The sequence below is a fragment of the Geospiza fortis genome, unplaced genomic scaffold (genome assembly GCF_000277835.1).
Source record: "Geospiza fortis unplaced genomic scaffold, GeoFor_1.0 scaffold166, whole genome shotgun sequence".
Lineage (NCBI taxonomy): Eukaryota > Metazoa > Chordata > Aves > Passeriformes > Thraupidae > Geospiza > Geospiza fortis.
In genome coordinates, this window is record NW_005054310.1 from 11,680,556 (window position 1) to 11,693,578 (window position 13,023).

General features: G+C 39.7%; 1 protein-coding gene across 1 annotated transcript in view; it reads left to right on the plus strand.

The window, feature by feature from the left end:
- The first annotated feature begins 1,109 nt into the window (after nucleotides 1-1,109).
- Nucleotides 1,110-13,023, plus strand: part of YAF2 (YY1 associated factor 2) — a 37,977-nt gene continuing 26,063 nt past the window's right edge. The window contains exons 1-3 of the mRNA XM_031055621.1: nucleotides 1,110-1,147; nucleotides 2,734-2,860; nucleotides 3,193-3,320. Of these exons, the coding sequence (XP_030911481.1) occupies nucleotides 1,110-1,147; nucleotides 2,734-2,860; nucleotides 3,193-3,320 (293 nt within the window). The remainder of the gene's footprint in view (nucleotides 1,148-2,733; nucleotides 2,861-3,192; nucleotides 3,321-13,023) is intronic.

Sequence of the window (13,023 nt, forward strand, 5' to 3'; positions counted from 1 at the left end):
CATGTAAACAACCTCAAAGCAAGTTTAAAGAAGACTGAAGTTGTGCCCACTGTTTATTTCAGTGTAAACACATAATGCTATCTTGAAATACAGTCTGTGAATCAATTCAGGCAGTAAATTTGACCCTGTCAGCTACCAAAAGAAGGGCTCTCAGCTGGCTCACTGGGGGAATATAGCAGACTAAGGTCCAGTGATCAGCTCCTAGGTGAGTGTCAAACCAGGCTGGATGATTCTGAGAATTTATGTGTTGCGAGGACAGCTACAAAAAATTCAAACAACTTAATGTGTTACTACTTTTATAGCTGCTCTGATTCTTACACCTCTATTTAATTTTAAACACAAAGAATGACTCTGTAATCACATTTGTCTGTATAAAATATTTCATGTGCAACAGGAAAAAAGATGCAGTTGCTACCTTCTGTATAGTATTTTTTTTTTTAAAGTAAGTATCTACTAAAGGAACTTAGAAGCTGGTACTTTTTCCCCAAGAAAATAAAAAGCTAAACTGATATACTTTGTACATAAAATATCTTGGATTATGGAAGACTCATGTAATCCCTGAATGTATATGAGGTCTGAAATGGAAGTCTCCAGTACTATAGGAGGCTGAGATTACAAACGTGTGAAGTAAGCAGTGTTGGCACAGTGCTGGGCTCTCCTTGATATGCTTTTTCCACTCCCACTGTCCCTGGAGGGGACATGAACCTATAACTCTAAACCTAAGGGAGACTTGGGGTTGAAACTGAGGTCCCAGCACCATGGGGGGCCGACATAAGAAAGATGTGGAGAGACCAATGTTAGTGCATTGCTGTGCTCCCCTTGCTATGCCTTTTACAGCCCCAGTGTCCATAGAGCCATAAACATTGAGTGTCTCTGAACCCAGACCCTATCCCCTTGACCCTAACAATAGGTTTTGGTATAGGCTGAGACCCCACGTTCCATGGATGACTGAGTTAAGGAACGTGTAGGAAGTGTCAATGTTTGTGCTGTTCTGTGCTCTCTTTGGCATGCCTTTTCAAGCCTCGGTGTCCCTGTAGGCTTTGGGGTTCTCTGAACCTTTATCCTACCTCTAATTGCGGCTTTTTGTTGAGACTGAGGTCTCAGGTGCCATGGCTGGCCCAGACCAGAAAGATACGGAGAGAGCAACGTTAGTGCAGTTCGTGTTCTCCTTGCCTCGCCTGTTTCAGACCCAGAATCCCTGGGACTGTTTTCTTTGTGGTTCTCTGAACCCTAACCTTACCCTTTTACCCTAAAGGCAGCTTGGGGTTGAGGTCAATGTACCAGGTGCTATGAATGGCCCAGATTAGAAAATGTGGAAGGTGCAGTGTAGGTGCAGTGTCCTGGTATGATGGTATCTCTTTTCAAGCTCCAGTGTCTGTGGAGCTGTTTGCCTGCTGGTTGCCTGAACCCCAACCCTAAACCTAATTGTTTACGTTAAATCTTGGAGTTTAGGATGAAGGTTCCAAGTTCCATGGGTGGCCCAAGAAAGAATGATTCCTTCAGGAAGAAGGAATATTGCTGTAATGCTGTGTTCTCCTTGGCATGCCTTTTCCAGACCAAATGTCCCTGGAGCTGTAGGCTCTGGCTCTTTCTGAATCTTCTTCTTTGCTAATTAAAAATGAAACATACCACACAGTAAAAGTAAAGTTTCACCCAGATCATCTTATAGAATGTATTGTGTCTCTTGCTTTTAATTCCCTGGCTTTCCCACTGTCCAGGTACAGCTGTGACATGCTCATATGATCACTGATGTTCCTGCTGTTCACCTTTATATGGATAACATTAGCTTTACAATACTTCCCATCTTTGATAACACTGAAAACAGACATTTTAGGGTTGCTTCTGAATTCAGAGATTTTGTGTAGCAGCACCATTCATCAGTACATCTAAGACACTGTGATTCAACTGGCCAGAAATAATTCTTCCAAGCTCTTTACTGAGGACTTCATACTGAAATGGCAGCATGCTGTTAGAGATCATCCTAACTATGCCTACTATGACAACCCTTTCTTACAACTTTTGAACATCAGAGAAAGCTTATATAATCTGTAAAATCATCACCACAGGTGATTTTTTTTCCCTCCCAGTTCCAGACTTTCAATGTACTATAAGGAACATAGAGTACTGGTGTGATTCTAGTATGTGTCTTCATGTAGAGATCTGAGAGAATGATTCAAAACTTCTTTGCTTTGTACATATCAAAGTTCAAGATCCTTTTGTATGGATTGTAGGATGCATCACCAAGGATGTGTCATAGACTGCATCACCTGTCCTTCAAGTACAGCACTGTTCCTGAAAATTTGCTGGCAAAATGTTTTAACTGATTTTTAACTTAATATAGAAAGCAAAAAACCTAAACCAGTTACTTCAGAAATTTGTCATTTGCCAGTCTTTTATCCCACATCTCTGCTAGAATCATACAACCATTAAGGTTGGAAAAGACATCCAAGATCATCAAGTCCAACTATCACTAGCATCAAAACAAATTGACCACCAACCCATGTCTTCAAGACCTGTATCCACATGGGTTTTTTGAAAACTTTTAGGATGCTGATGCTACCACTTTCCTGAGCAGGCTTGACAACCATTTCTATGAAGAAATTTCTCCAAATATCTATTCTAAGCCTTCCCCATTACAGGGGAGAGGAGGCTGAGCCCCTCTGTATCACCACAGCCTCCTTTCAGGTAGCTGTAGAGAGCCATAAGGTTTCCCTTGAGCCTCCTTTTCTCCAGGATAAACACTCACAGATGCTCTTCATTTGAGCTGAGTTCCAGATTTTTCACCAGCTCCATGGGCATGCTTCAGCCCTTCAACGTCCTTGTTCTAGTGAGGGGCCCAGAACTGGACACAGTGCTCAAGGTATGACTTCACTAGTGCTGGGTACAAGGGGACAATCACTGCCCTGGTCCTGCTGGCCACACTATTCCTGATACAGGCCGGGTGCCATTGGCCTTCTTGGCCACCTGGGCACACACTGGCTTGTTCAGCTGGTAGTTGACCAGCACTCCCAGGTCCTTTTCCTATGAGCAGCTTTCCACCCACTCTTCCCTCAGCTTGCAGCACTGCATGAGGTTGTTGTGATCCAAGTGCAGGACCAAGCACTTTGGCTTGTTGAGTCTTATCCAGCTGGCCTTGGTCTGTTGATCCAGCCTGTCCTGATCCCTTAGCAGGGCCTTCTTACCCTCCAATAGATCAACACTCCCACCAAGCTTGGTGTCGTCTGCAAACTGACTGAGAATGCATTTGATCCCCTTGTCCAGATCATCAATGAAGATAATAAACAGGACTGGCCAGAACTGAGCCCTGGAGAACCCCACTGGTGACTCCAGTAGGCCCAGCCATCCAGCCAGTTTTTTTACCCAGCCCCTATCCACACCATGGGAAGCCAGTTTTTCCAGTAGAATGCAGTGGGAAATGGTGTCAAATGCTTTACTAAAAGTTTAGGTAGACAACATCTGCAGCCTAAGACCTGGCTGCATGTTTTTGTGGACCTCTGTCTGGGTTGCCACATCCTTTCTGGTGCATGCAGAGGATGCAACTTTTTTGTTCATTATTTTGTTCAATTGTGTGAAAACATAGGAGCATTCAAACTTTCCTTAGTGTTAAATCTCCTGAAATGTCACATGTAGGCTTCATATGGAGGACATACATTGATGATGTGGTATTAACAACTGCTATGGAAGCTGCTATAAGCAATAAGCCGGTGCAGATCTATACCTTAGTGTATATATGCATCTCTATATAGATGTATCTATACACCTACACCTGGAGATAACAGTCAGTGTTATGCTTCCTCACTCACTGATTTGCATGATCAGCTCAGTTGGGCAAAAGCAACTGGGGACACTGGCCTCATCTGTTAATAGCTCTCCCTGACAACACACATGATTACTACCTGGTCCCCAGTGCCACTCTTGTAAGGATGTCTGTGCCTGCCTGATGGTCAATTGATGATCAGTCTCTTTGACTGGTGTTAGTTCACCTAGTAATGCAAAGCAGCTGATCAGTAGACCTGGCCTAACTTCTCAAGGCCCTTTGCCTTGATATGTAGCAGCACAAAGCAGCCGGTGCCCAGTGATGAATCTGGCTCAAAACTTCAAGTGTTTTACAGCTGAGCCTAGATTCTGCATTTATATCTTCAGGTTTTGTAAGATATACCTTGATTGTGTCTTACTGGGTTTCCTCACAGGCTTTCTAGTTAAATATTCACATGTAAAATTCTCAGACAAAAATCAATGTTAAATTGGAGGCAAGAATTAAGAGGGGAGACTTAATATTAAGAATGTGTATCACTAATTTAACTGAAAGTAATCCTGGAAAAGATACTAGCTGCCGCTACCAATGGCTACTATTATCAAAATCAGGCTCCAGATCTTCCCAGATTTGGTAGTATCTGCAACCAATGAACTGAATATGAGGTCCTCAATGAACACTACCGATTTACAAGTAAATGCATATTCTTGCACTGCAGTCTGCTAGATATTTTATTTTTTGTGAGTTGATATCTCAAATGTAAGAATGCTTTGAATTGTAAACTGGATAGTCTGTTTTGTTTCTATGCTATCCTTTGATCAATGGATTACAAAATTGTTAAGATATACAAATCTACAAACCTCTTAGATTGCATTTGTCTTTTTTATTGGTCTTAATAAAGCAGGCAGTTTGTTGGCAATTAGAAACTGTTTATTTTAACTAAGCCTATATTCAGTCATGCATATCAAGGTAATCTGATGATTGAAGATTTCTGTATGTCCATCCCTTGTCCCAGTCAAGCCAACTGAAAAATCCCAGTGCTTTGTCCATTACCAGCATGCTAAATTGAACTTCAGCCTATGTCATACTAATCTTTGAAGCTATATCACCCTTTGATTACTACAGTGTCTAAAATAAAAATTGTAAGGATCATACTTACTGTGGAACCCTACCAATTCTATAGCTTCAAAGATTATAGATTATGTAGATTTGGTTTGGAAGACTGGCTTATCAGCAATGTTAGCATTAATGAAAATAATGCCCTTCTGTCTTATAATGGGCTTTCTTCCATGTCGAGTCTGCTGTTCTTCTTCCTCATACCAAAGAAAAAGTCTCCAAACATCAAGAATCCCACATTCCAAATTCTATTTAAATATTTAAATAATTTATTATCAATGCTATTTTGAATGCTTGTTTTTGAAGCATTCCACATTTTCTCTGCCTTAGTGTTACAGTGCTCTTTATTCTTTAAGACTAATCCAAAGAGCTCACTCAATATACTTAAGTTCTCTGCTCTGTCAGAATGATATCTCATCCTGGCAAATATGCAGCTGATATTTCATTTAAATTTACACAGCAGAAACCATTATGATTTGAACACCCTTCACTCAATTCTCATCACATAAACCCACATTTGTACCCCAGTGCCAATAAACAACCTTCTCACAACACTATTTGAAATTAAGGGATAGTTAGCTTCAGGACATGCCATCAAACTGCTATCCATCTTAAAGCTACAACTTGAATAAAGCTCAGTTTGGCAGACCAGAGAGATTATGATTCATGCTTTAATTTTATCTGTCAGGTGCTGTTGCAGTGCTATTCTGGCTTGTATCCCAGGCGGACTCCTAAGAAGACAGAACAAACAGGTCTTAGAATACACACAATTTTTAGACTTTGAAGCTTCACAACTTCTCTTGTATTTGACCTCCCAAAGTTACCAAATGAAGACAAAGTCAATCCATTTTTTCCTGACACTTTCTCGTGGAACTGCTTCTTTCCTATGTCTGCTATACCGTTAGTTATTTTCTAGTTACACAGGGACATTCTTACCTGGAGTTACCTACAGTTTGAATGGCTCACATAAAGGTGTGATGGTTAACCCAAGCACAGTATCTACTGTGTTCTACTGCACATTAATGAGAGACATGGCTGAAGAGTTTCAGATATGTCTCTCTTCTTAACTGTGCAATAGCTTTTTTACAACAAATGAATCCAATTATAGGATTTTTTTTCTTTCAAACAATTCCAGTACATCTAAAATGCTTGAACTTGTTTAAAATCTTCTTACATGTGCAGCTAACAAATATTCTGTTGTTAATAGATGAGCTAGTATCTCACATTATTAATTACTTTATCTGCTTAAGCACTTTCTCAAGGATAAGGGAAATGCCTTTACTATATATTCTACTGATATGATAAAAAGGACATTCAACTTCTTATTCTTAGCAATATTTATCAAGGCTTATATGAAAATGGTAGTTGCTATATAGATTTGGTGAGAACAAATTTGGACATTAGAATTGTCTGGAATTCTATAGAATTTGCAATTAATTAAAAATAGAAGATCCTACATAGTCTTTTCATAAATCCAGTCTTCAGGAAAGAGCAGTTCTTCTCCAAAATATATAATTTAATAGATTATGTATGAAGACTTTATTCTGGAAGAGGTACATTAAGGCAATGCATGCCCTTATTTATTTTGCAAGTGGTAATGAACAAACTGAGACAGAGATCTGGTTGGTATGTTTGAAAATATAAATCAGAAACTGTCACTCAAAGCTGACTTAAAGCTTGTGCTAATACTGCCTTGATCTCAGGGTTTCTTTGAAGATTTCTGTGTAGGGCTGTAAGAGAGCATTCTGAGGGTTAGTCAAATGTGTGCAACAGCTACAGAAGATGATAACTCTGACACAGAATTAATCATCGAATATGAGGGTTTGTAAGGGACCCATCAGGATGATTGAATCCAACTCCTGGCCCAGCACAGGACACTCCAAGAATCACAGCAGATGTCTGAGAATGTTGCCCAAACACTTCTTGCACTTTGTCAGGCTGGTGCTGTGACCACTTCCCTGGGGAGCCTGTTCCAGTGCACGACCACCCTCTGGGTGAAGAACCTTTTCCTGATATCCAATGTAAACCTCCTCTGACTCAGCTTCCAGCCATTCCCTTGGGTTCTGTCACTGTTCATGAGAGTGAAGAGATCAGTGCCTGCCCCTCCTCTTCCTCTCAGGAGGAAGTTGTAACTGCAATGAGGTCTCCCCTCAGTCTCCTCTTCTCCAGGCTGAACAGACCAAGTAACCTCAGCCACTCCACAAAAGGCTTCCCCTCAAGGCCCTTCGCCATCTTTGTTGCCCTTCTTTGGACACTCTCAGATAGCTTTATATTTTTCTTACATTGTGGCACCCAAAACTGCCCCCAGAACTCAAGGTGAGGCCTCCCCAGTGCAGACCAGAGTGGGATAATCCCCTCCTTTGTCCTGACTGGTGGTGCTGCATCTGAGAACATTGTTGGTCCTCCTGGCTGCCAGGGCACACTGTTGACTCATATTCAACTTGTAACAAAATTTGTCATTTTTCAAACTCCATTTTGTGTAATTATGTGTCTTTTTTTTTTTTTTTTAATCATAGCCAGAGAGCAGCAGTTTGGGTGCAGAGCTTTTGCATAAATGATGTCCCTTTGCATCATTAGCCATGCAGCCTCACAGTTATTTGCTGGCTTGACAGCCCTCATCAAAACCTGTGGAGTAGGGGTTTGTGAAGAAGTCATCTCATCTCAGTGTTCAACTTGAGTGGCGGTGATCTGTGATTATCATCTTGATAATTGCAATATTTTTTCCATTTTTAAATGTTTGAGTCATCTTAAAAATAGCATCACTGCAAGGTTCAATAGTCTTTTATTTTGATATGTTTTTCTTGAATTCTGAACAATTTGGACAATCTTCTACTTGAGCAGTTACCTAACAGGAGGAATCAGCACTGATCTGTGTCAACTGGCAGGTTTCTCTGGGAGATTTCTGCTTCTTCCAGCCCTAGATCACCTGTCAGTGCAGTAGGCTCACTGTAAACAGTGCTCTAAACCTACGGGAAAAGCCTGAGGGTACACTCCACATTCATTAAAGAATGTAATTTTTCTTTCTTTCTCTACTAATATACTAATTTTGAAATTAGTATTTCAAATTTGTTTTGAAAACGAAGCTCTGTAAAACACTTTTATGCAGTATTGAGTCTACACAGTCCAGCCCTGAACCTGGCAACAGTACAAGTCCAAGCAAAAGGATGAGAAGAGAGGCAAAAGGATAGGAAGAGGGACAAAAGAGTGGTAAGATGCAGTGCATGGTTATTTAGGGATATTGGCATTGCAATAACCTTAGCACAGTGGCAAGGAAATTGTCTTCTCCTCAGGGAAGAGGCTTCTCCACCTGGCCTTAATTTTGAAGGCCACATAGACATCTTCTATTGGCTGGATCTGATCCCTGTTCTTTTTTTTTTTCTTCCTTTTTTTGTTTTTGATTCTGTATTTTGTATTCAATTTAATTAAAAATTGGAGGAAAAAACCAACAAAAAATGGAAATGTAACACTGGAGCTGGAGGCAGAAGATACTGATACAGATTATGTCATGAAGGGGATAAGCTTTGGCAAACTGAGACCAAGCAAATAATTCCAAGCCAAAAAAGAAAAGTGAGGTCTCTTACCAGCACTCCTGCATGCTGTACTTCTATGACATTCATCATTATCTTCCTTGTCTAGAATAATATGGAAATTGGGAAAAAAGGGACTCATGAGGTTTCTCATGGAGATCTCTTACCTCAGAATATTTCATAATGAAAATGTAGTGAGCTGATATGGAATACCTTTCAAGAACAATTTGCAATTCTTTGGAATGTTTAAGTACCCATGTCTCTGTGTTTGTATGTATGTATATATAATTATAAGCAGTGAAATATGCTTTTTACTACACACAGAAAAGGTATTCTTCTTAAGGACTAATCATCTTTGTGTGGTTTTTTTCTGACAGAAGGTTGGTTTATTCTTTCATTACTTCTATTGCATCTGAAAAAGTCAGTACATCTGCAATATCTTTTCTTCCTACTGATCCCACAATGCAGACACATTCACCCTTTTCCCATTATTAGTCAAAGATAATGCCTGTAAGTCAAATTCTGATCTCAGAGTAAATCTGTAGGAATTCATAAAAGAGATTTACAGTGAGAAAGATTGAACAGCACATTTGATCCAAAGGCAGCTTATGGCACTTGTGAATCCATCCATTGCAGTAGGTGTTTGTGTGTTATCTTGAAACAATGTTGGAGTGCTGAACTAAGCATGGAACTGGTTTAGAGGCTTTAGTTCCAGTAGTTCATTTTTTTCTCTGACAGCCTTTAAAAAATGCTATGTAGGACTAAGAAGCTATGTGACTTTCAGCCATATTCTCTAATGGATTCAGAATGCTTTAAATATTGCTGTAAACTGTGAAATCTCCTTTGGGCTGCTGCTCTTCCTTTGGCACTAATTCCGTGGGAAGCCTGCCACCTGCATGACACAAAAAATAGGAAAGCCAACCTCCTGTCAAATTTTAACACTTTAAAACGACTTCAAAAAGGGAGAACATCAGTGTAAGTGAAAATAAAGCAAGAGAAGGGTGAGACATGACAGAAAAGGAATCTGAAGGATGGAGCAAGCAGAATTAGTAATACAGAAGACCAGGTAGAAAGACAAATCTCAGACATAAAGACAAGAAGGAAAAGAAAACAGGAAGGAGAATGAAGGAATACATAAAGAGGAGGAGAAAAAACACAACCAGGAAGATGACAAATAGCAGGAAAGGAATGAGGGAGCAGATTAAGAGGGATCAAGGCACATGACAAAATCAAGGGGCAGACATGAACAGATAGCACTGAGAGTGGGATTTTTTTCTCTCCTATAGCCCCAAGGGAGCTTGGCTTGCTAATTGAGGTGTCTATGTGTTCACCCCTGTAACCAGCAGAGATTTTTTCTGTTTAAAGGAGCCTCAGCAATACATACCTCCTCAGGAAACTGGCTTTGCCCTAATAAATACCTCCTTGGCAAGGGTGTACCCAACCTGATGGGAGCAGATAGGGAAAGATTCACCCCCAAATTTAAATAGTTGATAAGGGCAGCTTCACTCGAGTTTCTTTAACCCTGGAGATCCAAATTTACAGATGCTAGTGAGCCTTGTCTCCCTCTGCTTCCTCTATAGACAGTTCTAAGTAAAATCCATCTGGCTTTGCCACTTTGAACAATTTGCCCTGGAGAAGCCATTCTTTCACCATTTGTTGGGTTGAAAACTTCCACTGGTTCCTCAAGTCCAGACAAAGGGTGTGAACACCTTTCCAGTGTCTGAAGCAATGACCTGGGATACCTTCAATTTAGCATTCACAGGTAGTTTTTAGCAAACCTCTTCTGTATGAGGGATGATAGAATTAAGCATCAGCATTATTTATTAACAATCTGACCTATCCAAAAGAAATTTTCTTCAGTCTAAAAGACTGTCATGTGTGCCATCAAATCCCAACAAAAGGACCAGAAATATTTAGTGAATGTTGACCATGTTCCTTCATTCCTACCAGTGATCATTCACATCTTGGATTACCTCAGGGAGGGAGGGGCTAAACGGAAAAAGTAGGGAAAACTTCTACTATAAGAGTTTTCTGCGATAAAGCAGAGGATTTAAAGAAACTATAGAGCTGAACAACTTTAAAGCTTACTACAAAATCTGAAAGGATAAAGGCTGGGCCCAAACTAGGGTGGTGAATGACAAGTGAGCAGTTACTGAAATGATTACTTGATAATTACCAAGTACCTGAAAGTAAGTGGTTTGATAATTTCATTCCAGTTCACAGAGGACAAATATAAAAAAGAAACCATTGTGATCAGATTTTTATTGATTTTACACACGCAGCTACTGCTGCTGTGCTGTAACCTGCAAGAATTCTGTGTACAATCCTCTGTCTTATGAATTTGGAGCCAAATTTGCATGAGCATACAGTCAAATTATGACCCTAGAAAGACTCCTGGACTTAATTACCACCACGTTACTCAAGGTTCATGACAGCATATCCCTGATGATGTCAGGGCCACTCTGTGTGAAATCTGAAGGATGTGTTGATGAATCAACTCTCATAAGTGCTACAGTTCCCTAAAAAATATACAATATGTTTGCATCAGACTTGTACATGCAAGGAAGTGAAAACTCTTTTAAAACAGCTTTTAGGCTCTCTGATGTTATGAAGCATTCTAGGTGTAGTCCCTCTCTGTTCTGGCCCTTTCTAAAGCAGACTTTCACTCTCCTGCCTCCACACACTAGTAAGAGGAGCATGAGTACTCAGTGGGCTACTCCCGAGGCTGAGCAAACATAGGCTGGAGGGGCAGTGCTCACTGTCACCAATCTTATTGTCTTTATTATAAAGTCTGCAAGCAGCTTTCGCTTTTCACTATCTCTGATTTTTAATTTTTCCCCACCCCAGTATTACATAGAAACCTAACCACGATTCAGGTCTTATTATACCTAACGTGTCAAAAAAACCCTTGTCAGTCAAATTGCCAATTAATTGATTTAATTGTATTAATTTTATTATACCAGTGCAACCCAAAAAAACCAGATACACCGTGCTGGAATAACATGCATTTATTCTAGCACAACTTTATACTTACGTAGTATTCCTTTTCATAATAGGGATAAAAATGTGGTTTATCTACAACATAATGATAATCATCTTATGGAGAGTTTTTTAAGCTCAAGAAGTGACAAAGTGATTGCTTAATTGCTCAAGATGCTGATAATGCAGCAACTGGCATAGGTTTGGTGTGCACAGTGATGGTTCAAGTATTGACTAAATGGCAAGTCTTTGTATAAATTTACACAGCACCAGCTTGTTCTTAATAACCTTGTATGTGAACACCTTTTTTTGGGAATAACTGTAATTTTCTCTGCAGTGAGAATTTTCACACAATAGACGCTTAAAAATTGCTACCATGCTCTTTCACATCCTCTTTATTATGAATAAACTTTTGCCTGAGAAGTCACGAATGCCAGAACATTTATATCATACATTGAAATGTATAACTTCCACAAAGCTGTCAGCATATATAATTTTCAATATCATAATCATACTATGAGCATTTCCTTTGTACAATGATACAAAAAATGCCAATTTTAAGATAATAAGAGACCAAACACTAGCTAGATAGTGATGCCTGATGTAAAAAGATACAATTATATTGCCCATCCTTTCTGTCTCAAATATGAGTTTACTTTAGCTCAGCTGATTTAAAACAGGGGCAATTATTTAAAATAATTGCTCTGGAACAACTGTACTAGACAAAGTCAAAATTTAAGAGTATTCAAAATGATGGTTGATTAATCCCTTTTCTTTCCCAGAAACATTTTTTAAAAGACTGCTAATATTGATGCCATCAATTTGTCATTCAAACTTTCTAGATCATGTGCCATACAATATTTAGCAAAGACAGATGAGTTTTCTGGGTTCACATGAATACCACAAAATATCTAAGTACAGAATTTTCGACTTTTTCAAAGTGCCCCTGGATCTCTTCAGTATCTGACTATTAAACACACCTCTTACATGTGCTTTCCAGCATTGCTGCTAAATAATGCCTTCCATCACTGTTTCAGTTGCAGAGATGACATGGGATGGCTTGATGCTTTCAGTGGTCTCCTCTGGTGTTCTTATTTGAGGACAGAACCAGGATGCAAGAAAAATAGTCTTTCTTTCCTTTTCGGGATTACTGAAGAATAAGACCTACACTTGCACAGACCCATGGCCACTGTGAGTTGCACCATGACCCATACACCTGAACTTTTGAATGTACCATCCAAATCACATTTCAGCTCCCAAAATAAGGGTTAGTTAGAGCTCAGGAGAAAGAGGCCCAATGCTGCTGGGAAAACATGATAATTTTTAGGCAGTTCATTTGGGTGATGACCTCGAAGCAGAAGGTCTGGAACGCAACAGCCAGAAAGATTCCTCTTCTGTTAGGGATGACATTTATGGCTGGCAGTTGCATTTCCTCCTCCTGATTAGTAATGGTCCTCTCCAAGAATGGTTCCTGAGGGATTACAATATATCTCAGTGCTTTGTAACCATCAGTGGAAGTTCTGTTTCCCACAATCAGTATGGAGAAAGTAGGCTGTGACAGGGGAGAGGTCAGGAGAAAGCAGTAGTTTCAAAATAATCACTTTCCAAAAGTGGGGAAATAATGTTTTTTATACATTAAAAAGAGTG